Source organism: Anopheles maculipalpis, chromosome 2RL (assembly GCF_943734695.1).
Source record: "Anopheles maculipalpis chromosome 2RL, idAnoMacuDA_375_x, whole genome shotgun sequence".
NCBI lineage: Eukaryota > Metazoa > Arthropoda > Insecta > Diptera > Culicidae > Anopheles > Anopheles maculipalpis.
Genome location: NC_064871.1, coordinates 17,009,920 through 17,032,768, shown reverse-complemented (window position 1 = coordinate 17,032,768; position 22,849 = coordinate 17,009,920). Strand labels below are relative to the sequence as shown.

General features: G+C 46.3%; 4 protein-coding genes across 4 annotated transcripts; 2 read left to right on the top strand and 2 right to left on the bottom strand.

Annotated features, from left to right (window-relative positions):
• Nucleotides 1-6,330: 6,330 nt before the first annotated feature.
• LOC126559206 (PBAN-type neuropeptides) lies at nt 6,331-6,962 on the bottom strand. Its single transcript, XM_050215330.1, has 2 exons — nt 6,879-6,962; nt 6,331-6,807 (listed from the first exon to the last, which is right to left on the bottom strand). The coding sequence occupies exons 1-2, from the start codon at nt 6,960-6,962 to the stop codon at nt 6,331-6,333; spliced, it is 561 nt and encodes a 186-aa protein (XP_050071287.1).
• A 2,626-nt stretch (nt 6,963-9,588) lies between these two features.
• On the top strand, nt 9,589-16,406 carry LOC126557317 (intraflagellar transport protein 81 homolog). The gene is made up of 3 exons (XM_050213038.1): nt 9,589-9,944; nt 10,091-11,336; nt 15,972-16,406. The coding sequence occupies exons 1-3, from the start codon at nt 9,589-9,591 to the stop codon at nt 16,404-16,406; spliced, it is 2,037 nt and encodes a 678-aa protein (XP_050068995.1).
• A 158-nt stretch (nt 16,407-16,564) lies between these two features.
• LOC126558590 (histidine--tRNA ligase, cytoplasmic-like) lies at nt 16,565-18,061 on the bottom strand. Its single transcript, XM_050214627.1, has one exon. The coding sequence runs from the start codon at nt 18,044-18,046 to the stop codon at nt 16,565-16,567; it is 1,482 nt and encodes a 493-aa protein (XP_050070584.1). The 5' UTR covers nt 18,047-18,061.
• Nucleotides 18,062-18,387: 326 nt separating this feature from the next.
• Nucleotides 18,388-20,602, top strand: LOC126557249 (protein asunder). The gene has a single exon (XM_050212957.1). It carries the CDS (start codon nt 18,458-18,460, stop codon nt 20,600-20,602), a length of 2,145 nt encoding a protein of 714 aa, XP_050068914.1. The 5' UTR covers nt 18,388-18,457.
• Nucleotides 20,603-22,849: the final 2,247 nt, after the last annotated feature.

Below are 22,849 nucleotides of genomic sequence, written 5' to 3'. Positions count from 1 at the left end.
TTTTGCCTTTGGATCGTCCCTTCTTCTTGCTGCCAGTTTCTAGAAGAATGACGTAGATGATGTTCTTTTTTGTGGACAAACAGGCTTGATAGGCTTTCTGGCGAGCTTCTGTGCTATTTATGCTTTCTGGCGAGCTTCAACCCTCAATACCTTCAATATACTGGATGCTCCGAAGATGCTATCGGAAAAGCTGATGGTGGCACAAATGCAAGGATCGAGAAGCCACCGGAGAGTCTCCGATGCAACCAGCCCCATCAATTCCACCCGCAACAAGACCAATGCCAAAGGTTTCACACCTAGTTTTTGCTCGTTTTTGGGTCAACCACCATTGTTGAGAAGTTGAGAAGAATAATACAGGAAACATTAAACATAAAACATGAAGAACAAATAACAGAAAATGGCTGAACTAAACAGCTGTAGTGCGGGCTACTAAAGGAAAGGGCGCAGGGGTTGAGATCAGTGGATGATTCCGATCTCTTTGGTAAAATCCAACAGAATTGCGTGCGTATTGGCCGGGAATCTTCCTGATGCCCAAACGGCTGCTACGAGCCCGCATTGAATTCCACACATGTCCAGAGGATGTGATCAATATCGTGGTATCCTTTGCTACAGCTACAAACCTTGGAGTCAGCCCTGCCTTTCGCACAGTGGTTCCACATTAGCCTGAAACCTATAGCGAGATGAACTGTAAGATCCTTCTGACTTCGTCCTTATACCACATGCTCCACCCGCGCGGGTCATGCACAGCTGATGCGAAGAAACTCGTAAGGGAGAATCGACCTCTCAAAAATGCAGCTATCAGGAGCACTTGAATTTTTATCGAGCATTCTGGTGACAAGCAACTCCCTCAGAGTGAGTTTAATAATGAAGCAACTCAAGAGAATTGTAATAATAATTTAATCCAAATAAGGACCCTACGCTGGCATCCAGCTACAGACCTTGCAGTCTCATCTTCTTCGCTTTGCAAACAATATTAAGCAGAACAAACGTGACAAAATATCTACTGCTGTTGTCATACTCGACGTAGAAAAATCGTTTGATAACGTATGGCATGATGGGCTTATTCACAAGATGATGCGTTTCAAACTGACAGTTTACCTCATCAAGTTTCTGCAGAGTTATCTGAAACACAGAACATTCTGTATAGCATTAGGACCCACTTCTTCAGAAACGACAAATGTTCCAGCGGGTCATCGGTCCTATGCCTTACCTGCTTTATGTATCGGATGTTCCTCTACTTCCCAACGGCATCCAGTTGTTCATGTTCGCTGACGACATGTTTGCGATCTCAGCAAAGGGTAGAACATTAGATGAACTGCACAGCTCTACGTAGCGTAGCTTCAACATAATTAGCGAGTGGAAAAATAAGTGGAAAATTAAGATAAATGAAGGCAACACGCAAGCAATGATCTTACTACACAAAATGCGCCAAAATCTAATTAATCCAGGTTCCCATTTCCTAAAACACGCCGACTCCACCATCCCATGGTCATCGAGAGTAAAGTACCTAGGGATTTTGTTCGATAAAAAGCTATTATTCCGCGACCATATATATATGATGTGATTAGGAAGTTTACAGTTTTGACAAAAAATCTTTACCCCCTTATAAATCGAAGGTCATGATAATTGCTAAAAAACTAAATATCTGTAAACAAATTTTTCTTTCGTCAGCAACATATGCAATAACTGTATGGCAAACGTGTGCCATTACTAACCTAAATAAAATTCAGGTCGCCTTGAATAGGGATCATCGAATGCTATTAAATGCTCCTTCTAGAACAAGTCTAGTGAATTTCCATAGTGAAAGTAATAGCTTGTCTTTGAAGGGCATAATAACAATTTCAAATGAAAAAATTAGATATAATTGACTAAACTCACCTCACATCCATATTAAGGATATTTTTTCATAGTAATCTTAGTTAATAATTGAATGTTAGGTTAGTTAGTCAGTAAGGTAAAATTACGTTAGTTAAAGTAAAAAAAAAGGAACCCAATTACAAAGTGTACATTACCTCCGATGGACAATATCTCCAAACAACAGTAACTTTCGCTGAAAAGCTTTCAAGCTGTAACTCAAAAAAAAGACCCATATGTAAAGACGGAAAATGATAATAAACCAATATTATATTATATATTATTTAATCCAAATGGGTAAATAGTAAGCGTGTATCATTTCTTAGATAAGAGTACTTATTCTCATCACTTGTGCAATGAAAGAGTTGGCTCGCTCCTATTCGCATGTTCCTATCTATCATTGGCAAATGGATGGATAATCAATCATGATGATACTGCATTTGCATTCTCCATATAACATTAAAAATTATATTGCATCCGCGTAAAAAAGGTACCTTAAAGAGTTTCTCACAGTGACATGTTTCCTCGTAAAATCTTATTATTACTTTGTAGTTTGAAGGCACTTTTGTTTTCCTAAAGAACGTGACCAGGTACACCGCAATAACCTGTTTTAAAACGTAGTTTAATATATGCGTTAATTGTTTTTTATTTTAATATTCCTTTTTCTCTTCTAGCGGGTATGGTGCTTAAATTCAGGCACTTATCTCCTCCCATATAGTTGCCAATCAACCAGCCCAAAGATTGGTGCGTTCCAGAATAAAGGCATCAACATATATTTTTTTGCTTACTATCTTCGCATACACGGCTCAACTGCTTACGATCTTAACGATCCGGTTCGAACCAGTTGTGGCGTTTAATGTGGTTAGAGTTTTGGGAAGCATGACACCTGCCTAACACTATCGCAAGTCGCCCAAACAGTCGGCCCCCCCTTCCTACATGGCGTCGGAAGCGTGCCTTGCTGACAGGCGTACGAACATAAATTAGCGTTGTAGTAGCGCACGCAAAAAAAAGGAGCAAATTTCAATCCACCCAGCGAACAACCCACCTCAAAACAATGGCAAAACATTGTAACGGTGAAGGTAGCCATTGAAAAGCACTACAGTGCAACATTGATAGGAATGTGTACAGCGCACGGGGCATGATCGATCGTTACGATCATTTGCACGAGAATGTATAAAACATTCATGTGTGCTGATGAGCACTAACCTTACCTTACTTCAGCTGATTGCAGTACTTTTCACAAATGGTTGACACAATCACGCTCTTGTCCGGCCAGGGGAGGGGAGTATGGGAAGCGAACGCCACACGGCAATGGTCGGATCGCGGATCCATTAATCCACCCAGGTAATGGTCAAAATGTTAATCATGGGCACGCGCCGCACTAGTTTTTTGTCGGAGCCACCCCACCCCACCGATCAAGAATCCTTGTGCGGATGGGGAGAGAGGGAGGGCAGGGACAATTGAGAGGCAGGGAGGACAAATGAAACTATTACTAGCCATAAATTTCATTGCGTGTCCGGATTGGGAAACCCGTTTTTCGGACAACGGAGGGACAACGCTAGCATCGGTTGAGGATAACAAGATTCTGGCCGCTTCCTTGGCCGACAGCGAACGCTCGATGGATGGAGCGCGCAAAAAGGAAGTCGATCGAATTTTGATTGATCGCGCGTGTCGCTATTAGTGGAGGATGTTGAACTGGCTCACGATAAGTTAGAAGAACAAGGCTTTACTGGGAATGTTTGCCGAAAAGAGCATTTGTTTTTTGCACGGTAAGTTTGTTTGCTAATTGAGTGAAAAGTTCCGTTTCGCGCTCTCCTGCGTGCATGGTGCGCCTTTTGAAGCATTTATACTAAACTTTAGTCAATCGGGCTGTATACTGACCCTGGCTAAAGTTGTTTTTGGTATCGCATAACTTTGACAGCGGCATACGCCATGCCTCGGAGTAGGACTTAATTCCTTTCACATTGACTTGTCCGGGGTTTGCGAGGAACAAGTTTAGTGGATTGCTTTTTTTGGTTGTTGTTGTGTGTGTGTTTTGGTTTTGTTTTTGGCAACAAAAGCTTAAGGAGTAAAAAGTCCTTCAAAATTCTTTGCGTGCCATTTGCACGTTGGGTGTTTTTTCCCCCCCAAATTCACTATTATTCATTATTTTGCTGTTTGGTTTTCTTTTATTTTTCATTGGATCATTCAAAATGATCGTTTAACATTGTAGCTAACAAAAAATGGCCGCCTTGGACATTATTTTCTCTGTTGTGTTTTCGCAACAGGATCGGTAGATTAATACAGTCCATTGGCACTAGTCGTGCTGTTCCTACTCGAAGGAGCTTTGTTTTTGTGGTGTGGTACAGGATTTAAAATCCAGGGTCAATGTGGGCAAGATTAGCCAGCGGCAACCGTGCACACTTCACCAGTTTGATGCTTTAAGGAAGTGAAGAAAATAGTGCACTTTTTTCGCCTCTCTAGCTGGCAACCTTTGGCTCCTTTGTTTTTTTTTTTTTTTGTGGTTGTATTCATTTTAGCACCAACGGATCAGTACGATATTCGAATGGTTGCGTCCCGGTTGTTAAGGATTCCATTTTTATTATGTCCCTGACCATTGCGCTAATCACCGCGAAGCACCTTTAAATGCACCCTTCGGCTGGCATCAGTTTGCAGGTTGCAGTTTTTGCTGTTGCACCAGCGCGTGCCATAAAGTTATGGCATGGACCTCTCGGATGGTGAAGGTAAGGGAGAGGAGGTAACCGTGGCTGATAGAACAAAGACACATAATATTGGTATAGGGAACGAAACTGGCCCGCATCGATCTCGATCTATGTGATGTCCAAGTGTCGAAGAGCCTAACCGTGGCACGGTTTTTGGGTATGGTTGAGCAATTTTATAACGCACCTTCCGCGTCACTGTGTTAGATTTTTATGTTCTGCGCCTTGTTGCGATTTAGTAAGTGGAGAGAAACACAATAACCGTTCACCGGTGTTGCTCGAGTGAGTAAAATAATATGGAAAAAATTTAATTGGAAATGCAAAGCGCGGTACCATTGTCAGGCGAGTGCGATTGTTTATGTCAAGTTGGATTGGAAATTGAATTAAAGAAAATATTAATCAATTGGAAAGGGTTGATGATGTTGGTAATAAACAGCTGCACTGGACAATGTAAAGCACAAAGGAACGTCGACTACTGAAAAGCGACAGCGGCGTTGATCGTCACACGCCAGGATCGGGGTTTCAAATCCCAAGACTGTTTCTTCGTAATGAGAACTTGAAATTCCAACAACGTAGTATCAACAGGCGCCTTGTAAATCAATCGGTAGCCGGCGTGACCTAGTATAGAGGTCGTAAAGCCAAAGCCAATAAGAAGCATTACTACTCGTTAGCAGAACTTCTCCCTAAACCAATCTAGAACCTAACCTAGTGGCTAATTTTAGGCGCATTTTCATTTTTTTTGTTTGTTATTTCTTCTACTGCTTTCCAACTCTGCCGATGCACACGGTAAATTGCTTTAGTTCTGTTTTACATTTTACGATATGAAGCGCGCGCCAATGAAGCATCAAATCAATTAAATGATCGCATACCGAAATGACCGGTTACGATCCTTTCACTATGGTTGTGTTTGCCGATTGTATACTTACCGGCAGCAACAGCAGCAGCAGCAGCAGCAGGAGCAGTTGGTCATAAATTAGTTTTTAAGGCGCGATCGAATGGTTTATAATTGTGACCAGCGGTCACAAAGCGCAACACCACAAGCGGCCCAATTGCAATCGATCGATGACAATGCTGCTGGGGATTGTGCTTTGTGCAAGAAGATATGCTTTGTTTGGCGTGATCTGGCGAATTCATCCAGAAGACTTCAGACCTACCACCGGCGGTGCGGCGAACCAATGCGGAAACCGCCAATATGGTGTGATTTAGAACAATCAAATATATTTTAATTTGAGGGTTTGGGTTTTTTTCACTTTTCTTGTTTTATGTTTACAACAAGATTTCTGTTTTGGTTCACTGTGAGCTGACTAATCGTGCATAATAGGATGGATAGGCCGTTATTTAGTGCATCAAATCGGTTGAATCTGGTGATTGAATAATGAGACATAATTTAGCAATTGGTTGCCTCCGGTTTATGTTCCGAAAGGGCTGATAATGTTTGTTGTTGATTTAAATTAAGCTAATGACAAGGGTGATCGTAACATGATCTGCATTCAAAACCCCGGAGAAAGCCCAAATGTGGTGAGAAGACTGGTTTGGAGTTTGGAGAGTCCTAATACTTTATTACAATTACAGCGTGCATTTACATTTCGTCGGAAGTTCGTTTGCGTTGGGTCGATTTGGCTCTTTGCCAGCAGTTGAGTTTATCGGATTCCAGCCATTTTTGTTTGTGATTTTTTTTTTAAATCAATTAATACCGATAAACTCCACCGCCGGTACACAGTCTCAGACACAAAGTTCACAGTTGGTTTTTTGTTTTGCTTGTTGTTGGCATCGTGTTTCAGTACGCAAACTGGAACGGCAACGGATAGCCACCATTGTACGCTCGGCCTAGCCGTGGCGAGAAGGGCAAATTTCGTCCGAGCCGCGGTGCAAACGGTGGCCGCTGATGATTTTCCCCAACCGAATCACGCCGTCCGAGGCGTGGCGAGGTGGTGTGAAAGAATACTGGCTGTGGTTTGCTAGCTTTTGCGGTCAGCAGCAGCACCAGGTACGGTGCGCCCTGCACGAGCTCGGCCGCCAACTTTTGCGGTGGTTCACCAGCATAGCCTAACGGTTCACTGTCGAACTCTTCCACCAGATCGTCGTGCAGATCCGTTGCAATGGTTCGTTTGCCGAGACGCGGTCCGAACCACATGGCAGCAGCCCGTTTGTTTAGCCCTTCGCCCGTATCGTCCCGTCGCAGTGAGCTGTCCGAATCTGATGCACCATCCGCTGGCTCGCGTCCTGTTGTCCGCAGGTCGGCATACTTTGTATCCTGAAAAGTATTCCAGCCAGAGTTATGCTCAGCTTCCAATGGTAAACTGTTTCTGTTTTACACGGTATTACATTTGAATCAACTTCTACACTGAGAGCACTTTTGATGGCCAAGTACAGGCAGATGAGATTAAAAAAAAAGGAGAACCTAAACATGGCGGCCTTTCTACGGTTGGCTTTGGCTGGGTATCGAAAACTTTGTCCACTGTGCTGGTGTTCACGGTGGTAAATTACAACTGTTTTGTCTGCTGGCAGGACGAACCATTCTTATATAGTTCCGGCCACTATCACACGATTGGTGGTATCGATTTTCTTCCGATCCCGTGATGCTGCAAAGATGAATGAATCCGATCGACAGCATGAGTAGGTGTGCGAGAAAATCCTTACACCGGATGTTGTGGGACGAACGAAAAGTGATTGTGTTGTGAATGCTTTTGAATTTGCATACTAAAGCTAATATTAAAAATTGATGTAATCGAGATTCAAAACATGCTTCATGCCGGTTGGAATTTACTCATAAATAATTCATTGTATTTTGCATTCGTTTAACATTTAATTCATTCGATAGATCGATAAACGGTGACAAAAACACATGTTATTGCGCTGAACACTGCAGCGGGGTTGATGAATTCCTTTCCATTTTAATACCTCTGCAAAATTCTAGAACAATTCAGCGTAGCATTCGTAGCAGAAACTAACCAACCGATGCGGCACAATGGTCGATTAATTGAAAATCCATCGGTCACTAGCCAAAACCCCACTCCCCGGTTCGGCAGAAGCAACTGACTGCGCCATGCATGGTCAAACTTACCGCGTATTACACACGACTCGAGAGGGTATCTTTTGCACCCGGCCAGCCCGAACTGACCAGCGTGATGAGCATTAATATTAATTTAACGACAAGAGATCAGCCGGACGGCTGTTGGCTCGGTGCTTTTATTCCGAATCCCTTGCATGGCCGGGATTCCCATCCTATTTTTATGCCATTCGGGGCATGATTCAAAACAAAAGGATTACAGTCTCACAGTCGGGGAGTCGACGGTTTGAAAAAAAAAAAAAAACAGGATGACGGTTGACGCGGCACGGTATGTAAATTTAGCGTCCCCATACGCAATCGATCCTCACAGCGGGGATGGTAACACTGTGACGGAATTTTACAATTGAAAGGGATATGTGGTGTCCTTCCAAAGGATTTTTGCTAAGAAAGAAAATAGACAGACTGTTGATTTTGTGGAGGGAAATGCTACAAGTAAGACGTGTAAAAGGATTTATTAAAGTTTCAGTTTGAATTTTGTCTCATAGAAGTGCAACCAAAACTATCCATTCTTCTTGTTAATTTGTCAATTCATTTATAAATTCAACGGATCACAAGGCTCCGTTAAAAAGAATCTAAAAAGGTATTTTTTATTTAGAATACAAAAAGCTCACCAAAACAAAGACATTAAAGACTACACGGACTCACGGAACGGATAATATAGGGGAAAAAATTGCGGTGAATCAAATTGGACTCGAAGCTGTCACACACAAAATTTAACTCAGAGGAACGGAAATGCCTACGGCGGTCATTAACGTCAAGAAATCTCCTAACTCGGAGAGTTCCCTGCCGGGACTTGCAGTTTGATAAAGAAGGTACAGCCTGCTAGTTGATCCGATTGTCCAAAAAGCCTGCTACAAAGGGTCTCTTCATGTTGCAGCTATAATTTACGGATTTCCACCAGGAACTGAGAGTGAATTTTGTGGATTAAGGATGCGTAATTTACTGAGTGACCGAACCGGCGTGCAGAAAGATGTTTTTATCGAAGTCAGATCACCTAGAACTTGCGCCAGACGCTTTAGCAGACCAATAAGCAGATTGCCCCTGGTTACTATGTACTTCAATTGTTCATAGAAAATCTAGTTATCGTCAAGGAACAGTCCAAGGGCCCTGACACAACGATTACGCTTGAAGTCTGCATCGTTCAGATTGTAGACTCTTTGACACATAACTCTAGGCCAGTACTGGAATTTCTTCAAAACGATCTGAAGCAGTTGTTTGGTCAACTGGGTTGCAGATTGGACGGTAGAGCTGCCGGAAGTACACATTTGATATCTTTTAAATAGACCACGAGGAGTATTGGGCCTAGTAGACTTCTTTCATTAACGACCTTTTAGGTCACGCCGGACTAGACGGAGGTAACAGCCTGGGATGGAACCCGGCGCTACTGTCCCCTCCACCATCGGGCCTCCTCTATGTCTTACGAATTCTATTGCTCCCATCGTACATATGTAGCTGCGTGTGCTCTTTTAATCTTCATTTATAGCTATAAACGAAAAAATCCGCGAATGCACAAAGTTCAACGAGAGTGCAGAAAAAAACCTCATTAACTACTGCCTGATGCATCGATCAAGGAAGCTTGTTTGCTTTGCCATACTTCTCGGGAGGAAGTCATTTGGCGCAAACGATTGAAACGCTCCATCTTGTTCCATCCATTTGATGAGTACAATTTTCACTTTTTGCTTCAGTTTACAGCAACTTGTTTACAAATCACCATCGGCAGCAGTCACGTGGTTGAATGGTTTGCCTCGCCAACAAACAAACCAACATGCATGACAACGCACGCTCCGTTACTATGGGAACCAAGCGCCCGGGAACCAAACAAACAGCAAACCACCTCAAGCTCAAGCGACCATTCACTAGATTTTGGCAGTCTGTCAGTGTGTCCGAGGGTTTCATCTGGCACTAAAGCCTTACCACACGGTACCCGTTTTCCCACGCATAATCTGCGTGCTCTGGTGCGGCGTCATGACGGAAGGTTTAAAGTTAATTGTCATCGAGCTGAACAAGCTGCTCGAGACGGATTACAATCTGATAAGTTTCGACTCGTTGTCGCCGGAATCGCTGCTGCAGGTGCTGGTGGATGTGTTCCACGCGTTCGGTGCCATCGACAAGCTGGACGTGCGCGAGAACGATCCGGAGGAAACGAATGCGCTCGTAATGGAGGCGCTGCGGAAGGTGCAGTACCGGCCGGCGGAAGACATCGACGATCCGGGTGCGTTCCGGCGGGGTATGGTGCGGGGCGAGAAGAAGCTCATCCATCCGATCCTTCGCTGGATGTTTGAGCACCGTGAGCGGGTTAAGAAGGCCGCATACCTGGCAAAGTAAGTAGGGCACCGACCATCTTTGTCGTATGTCGTGCGGCGCTTGACTCAAGTGTACCGTGCCGTTTAGATTGGTTTAGTTGTGATAGGATGTTTCCTGGTGGTGGTTTCACCCGCTTTTTTGTGTTATTGTTGCTCTGCTCAAGATTTTTAATTCCGCTGGACCTACCGCCGGAGGCGATGTCGATGCCGGAACTGGGCAGCCTTTGGGCGCAATATCTGGAGACGATGAACGACTTCAAGGATGCTCACCGGGCGTACGAACAGTCCGTGCACGAGGGCACCCAGACGCGCGAACTTCGCAATGACATTAGTGCGATCGAGACGGAGATCGAAAATGTGAAAAAGCGTATCGAACGCACCCAGGCCCGGCTGGATAAGGTGCCCCAGCAGGAGCTACTGCTCGAGGCGGCCAACAGCTTGCGCATCGAGAAGGAGCGCCAGAAGGAGCTGCTGCAGCAGATCGACGAGCAGAAGCAGGGCCTTAATCGTGCAAACCTGATGCACGAACGGCTGCAGAAAGATTTGCACAACGCGAAGATGTCCGTCCAGGGTGCGACTCCTCAGAATCTGATGGAAAGCATCATCGAGGAAACGCAGGTGCTGGAGTTTATGGTGCAGCAAAAGTTGCCCCAGGAGTTGAACCAGCGTCGGTCCGAGGTGCAGACACTGCAGGAGGTGATTGACGAGCCGAACATAAGCCGTGGTGATCTGCAGGACTTGCAGCAGAAGATAGACGAGATGAGTCGCGAAATTCAGCGCTTGGTTGAGGTGCGGCTAGCTGAGTACAGCACCCAGAACGATACGCTCGGCCCATTCCGGCAGCAAGCGGCGATGGTGGCCCGCAACAAGGAGGCGGCCGCCGAGCAGCTCGATCAGATGACGAAAGAGTTGCGTGAGGTAGAGCGCCAGCTGCAGGACCGACAACGTCAGCTACAGGAAACCGTTGGCGAGGTAATACTGCGTGGCGAAGATCTGAAGCAGTTCGTCAACACACTGCGCGCCAAAAGCAATGTGTACAAGCAGCAGCGTGCCGAGCTGGCCGCCGTCAAGGCGGAAGTTAACGATTTGACGCAAACGCTGGAGAACCTAAAATCGCAGGACCCATCCCTTTCGACGGCACTGTCCCAAATGTCGGACGATGAAGTGTCTTCGCTGGGGCTGAGTGGTGCCGGGTTGGATGGGGTCGGAGATGTGGTTGAGGGAGAGGGTGGTCGCCGCTCGGAATCACCCATCAACGGGCGGGGTATGACGGAGCTGGCGCGGCTCGTCGATGGCCTTCAAAGGGCGGTCGGGGCCGCACGTGAACGCGTCACGCCACTTTCGCAGCAGCTACGGCCACTGCGGGAACGTGTCATCGAGCTGAAAGACGAAATGGACTCCAAAAAGCAGGTAAGCTGTGGTGGTGGTGGCACGGTTTCGCTTTAATGCCATTGCCATCGTCATCAAGTTCAATGTTTTGTTTCCATTTTCCCCCCCGTGTCACCGTGGGCTTGGTACCTGTGATCGGTGATCACCACCGGAGCACGCCGGAGGTATGTTTGGGTTTGTCGGGGCTCGGGGCTTGCAAACGGAGAAATTTATGGATCCGTGACAAATGGTTGCATTTTACGGTTTCAACACCTGTTTTTACGATACTTGCTACATACTGCCCAAGGTCGAATGGTGATTTAGAGCTATTTAGTGCATTTTATTGCTGTAAGTTGTATTGTAAATCGTTATTTAAGTGAATTAATGTGTACGGAGCTGGTGCGAATAACTGACGAATATTTATCAGTCTGTTCATGCTCGAATACTTCCGGGCTATTGGACTATTGGCAATTCAGCACAAAAAAACCTGCATGTACCTTTTCAACCCCCAAGACTTGCAACATCAAGCAGCAAAAGGTCCTCATGCACGTGCACAATGCAATCCATTTAGGATGAAACTTCCTGTGTCGGAACATTTTTCCCATGCCAACCCAGCGTTCCACCAGTGCGGTTCCACGCAACTGTACATTTGTCGTTTCATATCCCCTTCCCATCGAATGCGTTCAGGTTTGTTCGAGGATTTTTGTTTCTCAACCTTGTCGAACATTTCATTTTGTTGCGATCATTCTTTGGCTAGAAAATAGAAGACACTTTGACCCGGGAGTTTGCCAGTAGAACGAAAAAAAAAGAGGCTGAATGCACCAGATGCGCGTCTCAAATGCACTGCAAATGAGTCGAACTCCTGACGCGGGTGTCCTTTTTCGTGCTGCAGCCTTTGGCCACGGGTAGGCTAGCATTGGGTAGGGAAAACGAAGGACGCATCGGTAAGAAAGACGAAAACAGGTCAAAAACGAGATGAAGAAGAGCAGGTCCGTTTTAGGGATGCTGATCGTTTGCCGCTGTTGTAGCCTCAGCACTTAGTCAATGTTTCGCTGTCGAGGAGTGAAGTGCTGGTGTAAAAGCGGTCACATCCGTGCCGGTTTCCGTGTGTGTCTGTGTGCGCGAGATCTTCCAGTTAGAGAGTGATCAGTATTGAGTGAAATTCGAATTTTATCGCCGAAATGAAGCGTGGTGAACTGCCCCGTAGGATCAACCGATCGCTGAAGAAGATGGCGAAGCTGAACCTGCTTACCGTGCTGAACGAGAACGTTACCAAACCGATCACACGCTTCTTCCGCAACGAGATCGTCGAGCTGCAGCGTAACAAAACGAAAGCCGAGTATCACTATTGCTCGAACTACACTGTTACGCGGGATGCGGGAAAGTGTAAGAAAGCGTCCAAGCACCCGGTCAAGTGTATCGAGTTTTCCTGCCGCGAGTACAGCCCGAACAAACCGACGCTGCGTGATCAGCTTAAACAATTCACCATGAAGCACAACCCTTCGGAGGACATGGTGAAGGATTTGCTCTCGATCATGAAGGACAACGGGTTGGAGCTTTCGAGCAGCAGCAGTAGTAGCAGCAATGATAGTTCTTCTTCCAACATTTCCCTATCGTCGAGATCGGATTCGGGCAGCTTTTGTGCACCACCGGCGTACCACAACTTCGACATAATTCCCATGTCCGTTGGACGATATTTATCATTCGGTATCAAACGATCCATCACGAACTATCTGCAACGGTTTGTGGACGACAGTAACCACTGGTACATGAAGACACTCTTCATGGATTTAGCTTTCTATGTGGTCAAGTCGGAGAAAGCGAAGGAAGCCGCCGGTCAGCTGCCGCACTATTTGATCATCCTCGGCAAGCTGTCGATACAGCTGGACGAACCGTTCGTGATTGGTGTGTATCAGGGTGCGTTCCCAACGCCGACCATCGCGAACGAGATCCTGCGCCCGTTGGTGGACGAGATGAAGGAGCTGGAAAATCGGAAGTTTGAGATCGAATCCCGACCATATCTGCTCTCGATACGTGCCGTGCTGTGTGATCCGATAGCGAACAGCTTGATCACCTGTACGGCTCTGCCCAACTCGCAGTACGGCTGCAGTAAGTGCAATCAGAAGGGACAGCTACAGTTCAGCGAGGGCATTACAAGCTTTCCACCGACGGCAAACCTGGCCACACTGCGGACGGATGATGACTTTGTGTACGGGTTGATCAACGGGCATCACGTCGGGGTGCCGGTGCTGGGTGAGCTGAACCTCGACCTAAAGTCACAGTTTATGATTGACTACAAGTACGTGGTGTGTGAGGGTGTTATGAAGCGGTTAATGAGCCTGTGGATGACCGGGAAGTTGGACTATCGGTTAAACAAACAGTCGCTTCAGCGGATATCGAGCAAGATGGTTGGTATGGCCAAGTACTGTCCACGGGAGTTTCGTCAGAAGCCCAAATCGCTCGACGAGCTGGACCGATGGGATGCATACGATTGGCGCCAGTTTCTGCTCTACTACTCACCGATCGTGCTGAAGAAGCACATGTCGCACAAGTACTACGTCCACTTCCTGTACCTTCATCTCGCAATGCGTATCCTGATCAGTGGTGAGATCTTCGTCGAGTGCAATACATTTGTGGCGGGCCAGCTGCTCAACACGTTCGTGGCGGACTTCTCCAACCTGTACGGTTCGCAGCTAATTGACTACAATGTGCACAATCTGCTGCACTTTGAGGAAGTGAACATGAAGGCAGGTCCAATGTGTCGCATGAACGGGTTCCACTTCGATCGCCAGATGGATACGATCCTGCGCAGCGTTAGTACGAACGCAAAGATAACGCTCGAGGAGATTGGTGCACAGATCGACGACACAACCAGCGCGATCGTGGAGAACCAGCTGAACGAGTACAAGCAACCGTTTCCTCGGCTTGAGGCAACTCCGTTCGGTACGGAGCTGCTGATCAATCAGCACGTTACCCTGTCGACCCGGGAACCGGACAACTGTGCCATCACGAAGAACGGTGTCATGCTGTGCGAATCGTTTGGTGTGCAGGAAGGCGAGATTGTCATTACCGGGCGGCGGTTTGTCGAGCAGGCGGTGCTTTATCAAGCGCCGGTCACCACACAGAAGCTTCTGCTAGTATCCGGACTGTCCGACGTTTGTGTGTTCAAAGCGGGGGACATTCTTTCGAAGGGTGTTAAGATCGATACGTTCCGGGGGATTGTAGTGTTGCCGCTGCTTTACCACTGATGGAGCCGTACGAAGGGAGTCGATCGTCGTAGAAGGACATCAACTGATTGTGATATTAATTGCGGGGACAAAGACATATTATTACAAGAACACCAGTCACGGGTACGGGTGGGAATGCTAGACCGTAGTAGGGTAATATTTTAGGGACTAAACTGCAACAGGTACTCACGGTGTGTTCCGGAGGTGAAGTTTCAAATAAATTACATGTGCCATAAGCCAATGCAAGATGTTGTTTTCTTTTTCTTACGGAATTGCAGTACGCGAAAAGCCCAAATTCTTTCGTTGTTTTCTTTTTATTTCTTTCAAGTGTTCCTCTTAATGTCTGGGTAAGAATTCTGGATTCTAGAAACTACTTACAGACGATCTTTTGTGTATGTGTTAACTTTCGAAGGGATTCCTTTTCCCTTTTCTGTGCTGTTAGCGAAAATCGGACAGGTAAAAAATGGAGTTTTTTCGGATCTTTTTTAAGAAAAAAAATTAATTACCTATTTTATGTGTTTAAGATCTTCCTTAAGATCAGTCAAATCAAGCAATAAATAGTTTAAAAAGTACTATTTATTAAATTAAATATTAATATTATATATGAAACGACAACAATTTCAGCAACAGAATTAGTGTTGTTGCATCAGGCAGCTGGACAGGAAGGTGATCTTTATTGTATCTATTTTTTTATAGGCAAAATAGTTCAAAAACTTCACGTTTCTACCAGGACATCCCTAAACCACGCTCAAAGCCATTTTTACCGCCGATGGATAAGAAAATTTACACAAAAAATGATCCGATCACTAGTGTGTGTGCGTGCTACCTGGACAAGGGATCGTAAAGTTTTATGCTCTCTTTGATTTTTGAGGCTATTATTGATTTTACTCGACACGGCCCTTTTCTTGAACCTCCTCTTAGGGTAAGTCGTTCGGAATTGGTTTCTTGCAGTTTTTCTTTCCGATCTTTCTTCGATTCATTTTTTTTCGGTCGTTTTTTCCGAGATCCGTTGGCGAGAGAAGGGCGCTTTGTGTGAAGGAGGATCAAGATTGACAAAGAAAAAAGCTTCTTTGCTTGATGTATAGATAGAGATTGATCGGTTTTGCAGGTCATAAGCAGAGAGCAAATAGAGGGAATTTGAAACACAGGGCAATATTTAGCCCGGTGCAAGTTTGTGCAAGTTGCAACCGTTTGTGTGAACTACCTTACAAAATCGTCCCAACAATGCGGGATCTCCACCATTTCAGCAGGTCAATATGGGTTATTTTAATGCTCTCAGAGGGTGTCTTACTTATTGACACAGGAACCGTTTCTTGGAAGCAGTTCACTTGCTTCGAGTGAAATGGTTCGAAAGAATCGAATCCTTTTCAAGAAAGGTGCATTCCATTCCTTTCTTTTGTGCGAAAAGGGGCACCTTTATCAGCTGAAGTTACTTTCTCTCTATTTGCAGACCTACGACGCACTGATCGCCACGCTCAATGCCGAATCTGCCACGATGCAGACGAAGATCACGGAAACGGAGCGCGCCATACGCAAGCTCGAGCAGGAGTGGCAAGAGCTGCAGCTGGAGCACGAACGTTCGCAGCTACTGCTGGAAAAGGCCAACGAAGAAATGTCCAACACCGGCAGTGGGGAGCGTGTTTCGCTCAAGGAAACACTATCGCAACAGATACTCGAACAGGAAACGGCAATAAAACGGCTGTCGGAGGAAAGAACGACGCTGCTCGCGAGCAAGACCGACCGTGCCCAGCAGCTGGAAATGTGGACCGATTTGCGAAAATTGTTTGAGGTGAAAATTCGTTGCCTGCACGAGCGAAAGCAGCGCGGTCCGGGTGGTACGCTTTCCGTCAGCCGTGGTGGAGCGGAAACGTTTACTTTGCAGTGACGAGTGACGAATGTATTGATGCACACAATTTAAAGATATTCAAATTTGCAACCATTTTTTTTAGCATTAATGTAGATTGAAGAATATATACGCTTGCACCAAAAGTGAATGTTGCAATTCAAACATCATTTAAGGATTATCTGATATCTCGTTTGGGTCTACAGTTCGGTTGATAGTCGGCAGCGAAGCTCCTCAACAAGCCTGTCCAGCGTTACTTCAACCTCCTTTCGGGAGGAAATTCTACGAACCTTTACGATACCACGGTTCAACTCGCTCTCCCCCAGGATAATGGCGTTTGGGATCTGATAATCCTCGCAGTGTTGAAGCTGGGCAAGTAGTTTTGGATTCAGCTTGTACGAATGTTCTGCCTTAAAACCCGCGGACCATAGTTGGTTAAGTATTTCTAACCGTTTCAGATGCAATCCTTTGTGAGCCGATGCTACAAATACCTCCGTTTCGTTGGTGCGAATCCGGTTAATGGAACGTGTTTCGAGCACGGAAAACAAACGCTCTACCCCGATCGACACTCCAACACAGGGGACTTGCTGCTTTCGCTTGGGATTAAACATTCCCACCAAGTTGTCGTACCGTCCACCACCGGCCACCGATCCCACTGAAGTTTGCTTATCGTTGTCGAGCAGTATCGCCTCGTATATCACACCCGTGTAGTAGTCGAGTCCACGAGCCAAGCTGAGATCCAACGTTAGCAGGTTTGAGACGTTAAAGATCTCACAGTATTGGAATAGAAGTCGAAAATCATCCAGAGCCTCGCATGCAGTTTGACTTCCCTTCAGTTGTTCGTCCTCTGTGAGTTGTTTTAACAGCTCCAGGCCACCATGCAGCGTTACGTACGGTGTGATCCGATCAACCGTTATCCCATCCAGACCCTTTTGCTCAATCAACTCTCGTCGCACGTCATCCCACGTTGTTTTGTCCAGTTTGTCGATGGAAGAGCACACGCTGCGGTACTTTTCTGCCGGTACTCCGCACATAGCGAACATTCCATCCAACAGCTTCCGATGGTTGAGTCGGATCACAAACTCTCCCGCACCGGCTTCGGCGAGAATTTCGCATACTACCTTTACACACTCCGCATCCGGTAGCATCGGATCGTACGTACCGGCGATATCAAAGTCACACTGATAGAACTCCCGGTAGCGACCGGCCGTTATCTGCGGATTATCTCGCCGGTACACCTTTGCAATGTGGTAACGTTTGATGCTGGAAATGTTATTCATACTAACGTACCGGGCAAACGGGACGGTGAGATCGTACCGTAACGCCAGCAATTCACCGCCCTGATCTTTTAGATCGTAGATAAGTTTCGAATCGTTACCGTACTTGCCGGTCAGCACTTCTTTCCGCTCGAATACAGGGGTGTCAATTGTTACTGCGCCGTGTTTACGGAACACGCGAACCACGCGGTCCAGCAGCCGTTGACGAATGGCGGTCGCTTTTGGGCCGTAATCTCGTGTTCCTTTTGGTGTTTTTAACGAGAGGTTCCTGTTGGCGATGGTTGTTTCTAGCGATGCAGCACCTTTTTCCTCCATGCCGGATTTATTTCGTAAAACGCACACGCAGGTATGCTTACCGATGGACACAAAACGGCGGATGATGCTTTGTGAATAAAATTGCATCATGCTTGCTCGCTTGTTCGAGCGGTTGGTTCGAATTGATGCTATTTCATCGCAGCTACAGGGTATGCAATTCGCACGACAATTGTTCGAGCAGTGTCTGTGGTCATATTTTTCGAGCACAATGGCGCAATTCCGTGCGATAGTGGCAACATAAAGAGCAATGAATGGCGCATAATTCCATTATTATTATAATGCAATGAATTTACATTGTTTAAAATAATTCAATAATAAAATAAATAAATGTGAAAAAATAACTGTTGCTTGTTTACATTCGTCATTCTTCAGATTCGTGTGACGTTTGGCCAAGGCTTCATACGCACACAAAATGACAGATAGTACGTAAACAAACACAAAGCTCACTCGCTGCCGGTTGGTACAATTTCACTAAAATTCGCCTTTTTTTAGGTTTCCGCGATGAACGAAATCAACCACAAAACCGTCTTTGTGCTCGATCACACGCCCTACTTCGGCATATCGTGCGAAAGTCCGATCGATTGCGATTTTATCAAGAGCAAAATACCGGTACCCCCGATCAGCAAGAGCCTGTGGACGTGTGCGGTAGAAGCTTCGGTAGAGTATTGCCGCATAGCGTACGATCTATTTCCCGTCGGCAAATTGATACGGTTCGTAGTGAGTGATACGGCGGCACATATCGTGAACACATGGAACACGGGCACGCAAACGCTGACGCACATACTGAACGCGATGACGATGGTTGGTGTGCCACCGCGCCAAACGCAAGCCTCGGACTATTCGGTGATACATGGGTTGCGGGCCGCTATCGAGGCACTGGCGGAACCGACCGAATTTCAGAAGGAACAAATACTTGCCCATTCGAAGAACGACAGCTTTAAGCTCGTCAATCGTGGACGGGTGATTTGTATCACCTCTGCCCGGGACGATGCCAGCATGAAGAGCTTGGAGGACATTTTCCGCACGGTGCTGGTGCAGCAAAATACGATAGCTGGACATAAGGATTACATCGGCATTGATCAGTGCCATCTTGTAATCATCAACCTGTACCCGGCCAATATGGAATCGATGGTTTCGAACCGTGCGCTGATCGACATATCGCCCATACTGATGTCGGAGATACACTCGAACAAGGCGAACAGCATATCGAACAAGCTGACTAACCTTATTCTGCCACACTTTGATCTCGCTAGCACCACGGTTACCGGGATACCGATGAAGGAAGAGCAAAATGCCAGCTCTAGCGCTAACTACGATGTGGAGATTTTTCACGGACGTACCGCACACTCGGTGTTTCTCGGCACGGAGCTGGTGCTGCCACACAGTTTGAAGGAAGGTTCGGACTACGAAACGGTCACACTGAAGTGGTGCACACCGCGTAGCTGCGGTTCCTCGGAAATGCAACCCTGTTTAGCGCAGTGCCGTGTCACACCGGTCGATGTAACGTCGCGGCCAAGCTCGTGCCTAATCAATTTCCTGCTCAGCGGCCGTTCGGTGTTGCTCGAGATGCCGAAGAAATCGGGTGGAAAAATCACCAGCCATCTATTATCGGCCCATGGGGGAGAGATTTTTATACACTCGCTCAACACCGCCCGTAGCTGTTTGGAGGATCCACCTTCTATAACGGAGGGTGGTGGGGGCCGGGTGACGGACTATCGAATAAAGGATTTTGGTGTGCTGATGCAGCAACACCGGCTGGTCCCACTGAAACCAATGCCAGAGCGGCAACCGGATGAAAATATGTTAAAAATGCGAACAAAGCTGGCACGAAACTCACGCTACTGGCCACTGACACTCGGCCGTACGGTGCTGTACAATATACGGCACTTTGTGGAACCAATACTGCTGCTAACCCAAAAACCGGAACTCACTGAAGAGGAGAAAATGATGTGCCTCAAATCGATCTACAACCTGTCGAAGCTGGAAGAACGGCAGGAAACGATTGCCATGCCCAACATGGGTCACCGGTTGAAGGGCAACAAAAAGGAAGAACAGTACCGGTTGCTTTGGTCGGAGCTGGAAACGGTGGTCAACTATAATGGAACGTCCCCTAGTCATAAGGCCATCGTAAGCTGTATACGCGAATGCCGACGAATGTATCCGAACGCGGACGGTAACGATCCGCATGATAAAGCACACGGTACGGAAGGGAATGTGACTGATGCGCACCGTGCCAGTGTGATTCGTGCAACAACCGATTCACCCATGTCTCCGCCACATTCGATGAGTTGCAGCAGTGCTGGTGGCGGTAGCAGTGGCAGCGGTGGTGCCGTGGTACCAGCGGAATCCTCCTCCTCCTCGGCAGCTGTTACGCTTGGCTCGGGCAATGCATCGGCTAGCGGCGTAGTTGGGCTGCTTGGAGCACGGGCGGCAAGTAGCAGCGGCAGCAGCAAGAAGAGCCACGGCGGTTCTGGTAGTCGATCGTTGTTCGACGTGTTGGCTACTACGGAGCGAACCATCAGCCAGAAACGAATCGATTTCAGTGGACGGCTTTGTACGCCATCGGGACAGGTCGCAAAGCTGTATTCGCATCTTGGAGCGAAAGATGCAGATAGTTCACAGGGCAGACCGGCGGATGTAAAATAAGTAAGTGTGTGAAGGGAATTTGTTCAAACACATAAACTGCTTCTCATGATTGCGAGCCGAATTGAAGGTGTTGTGTAAGTAAACGTACATTTGCTAATAAAGAATAATTTAATGATACATAGTTGAAACCTGGAGAGTATTGTTAGACAAAATCTAGAGATCTGGAGAATTTTTTTGGATTTTTTGGATCTGGAGAAAATTTGAATTCTTCCACATGCGTACCCGAATAAAGAAAATTAGCCGGGACCTTGGGAAATTATTAAGGACCTTCGACAGAATTTTACTAAGACATGTTTGGCGGTAGCTGCTCAGCTTTGTTGTGAGTCTCCGGTCCTGCGACACTGAACAGTAGTTTCAAATAACTTTCCTCATTTTAATAATGATTTATTTAAATAATATTTTTATGTCCCACCCGTAATGGTCACAATCTACCGTGATTTTTCACACAAGCTTGCATGATACGCATCCCGTACAACTTGTGGGCCTTTATTACTCTTTAGCTTCTTCTTCTTATTCTTCTTGGCCTGCTCAGGACTGAGCACGTCGTGTCGACATGGCGTTCCAGGACTGCAGTCCTCCATCCACGGCTACATCCGATCTCCGACAGGTTAGACTCCACTTGTTCCAGCCAACGAGCTCGCGGTGCTCCTCTATGCTTCATGCCGGGTCGCTGACGAGCACCTTCTTGGTGAGGCATGAGTCCGGCATCCTCATCATGTGCCCCAGCCACCGTATCCTTCCGGCTTTGACTACCGTTAGGATATCAGCACCGCCAAACAGCTCTGCTAGCTCGTGGTTCATTCTCCAAGACATACTTCAAGACTCGTACCCGTAGAGTACTACCGTAAATCGCAGTAAATCGTGCATTTCGTGTGTTGTTGGAGTCTTCTGGATCGCAGGAGTTTGTAGAGTCCGTAGTTGGCACGATTCCCCTGAACAATGCGCCTTCGAACTTCGCTTCTTACGTTGTTATCCGAAGTTACGATCGTACCACGGTAGCAGAACTCCTCTACCACCTCGAGGTTGTCACCGTCAACTGATATTCTTCTTCGGAGTCGGGTTATACCACGGTCAGAGCCTCCGGCAAGCAGGTATTTTGTCTTCGTCGCATTGATGCTTTATCCAATTCTATTGGCCTCGCGTTTCAGACGAGTGTATGCCTCGCACACTGCCGCAGTCATCCGCGAAGCCAAGAAATTGGAGAGATCGGGTGAATATCGTGCCCCGGATGTCGAAACCCCCGCTTCGCTTCAGTCCCCTGTGAGATTCGAACGATTCCGACAGCATGCTCGAAACTCTCACCTTGCACTGCACCCCGTCCATAGCAGCCGTGGCCTTTAGCAGCCGTACCAGCTTCCCAGGGAATCCGTACTGCTGCATGGCGTTCCATAGTTCGGTCCGATCTATGGTATCGTAGGCCGCCTTGAAGTCAACTTTTTACTCTTTAGCCTAAAGTTCAAATTCTGAAATCCCCGAGAGATGCCGTTAAATCTTTTTACTTTTAATACATGTCATCACAGTTTACAAATGGAAGAAAATAACAAGAATTTTTTTGAAGCATAAAAAATAGTACTTTTTTATTTTTCAGTTTTTCTTACCTTTTTCTTTGATCAGTAAAAAATAGTTAAAAAATTAAACTACCTTGATAGGAATACAAAAATTTGCTCTACTTCATTTTTTTTATCTTCGCTTGCTTCTTTCCTTGTTTTTTTTTTGTTTCTTCTTGCAAAGGGCATATCTTCTTCCAACTTACACATTTTTGTTTTTGCACAAGCCCACACCGAAGAAAAACGCCCATGATTTACTTATTTGCTCTTGTGTTATGTTTTTTTTTCCTTCTTCTCTTTTTTGTCAGCTTTCAATGTAACGCATGCCAGCCATTTCATACCCCATCCGTCGTGTGTTCATTTGCATTTTTTGCTTTCTTATCTTCACTTTGACAAGTGTGGCAAATTCTCTGTGTGTTTAGTATGTTGTTTTGCACCAACAGTGCGTCACAGAGGGCGGTGGAGTAAGTTGTTGTATTTTGGCTTTCGTTTAACAAACATTTCGATCTGTTTTCTTCCGTTTGTTTCGATAAATTTTTGAAAAGGATTATTAAATATCGCTGCATCGCTGGTTGAAGCAATAACAGTTTTCACAAGAGACAGCTGATGCTGATATCCGGTGTCTGTCTCATTCCGCTCATCACTCTAGTGCCGTTTGCACATTCCAGGTGGTATCGCTTTTCATCATAATAATGTGTTT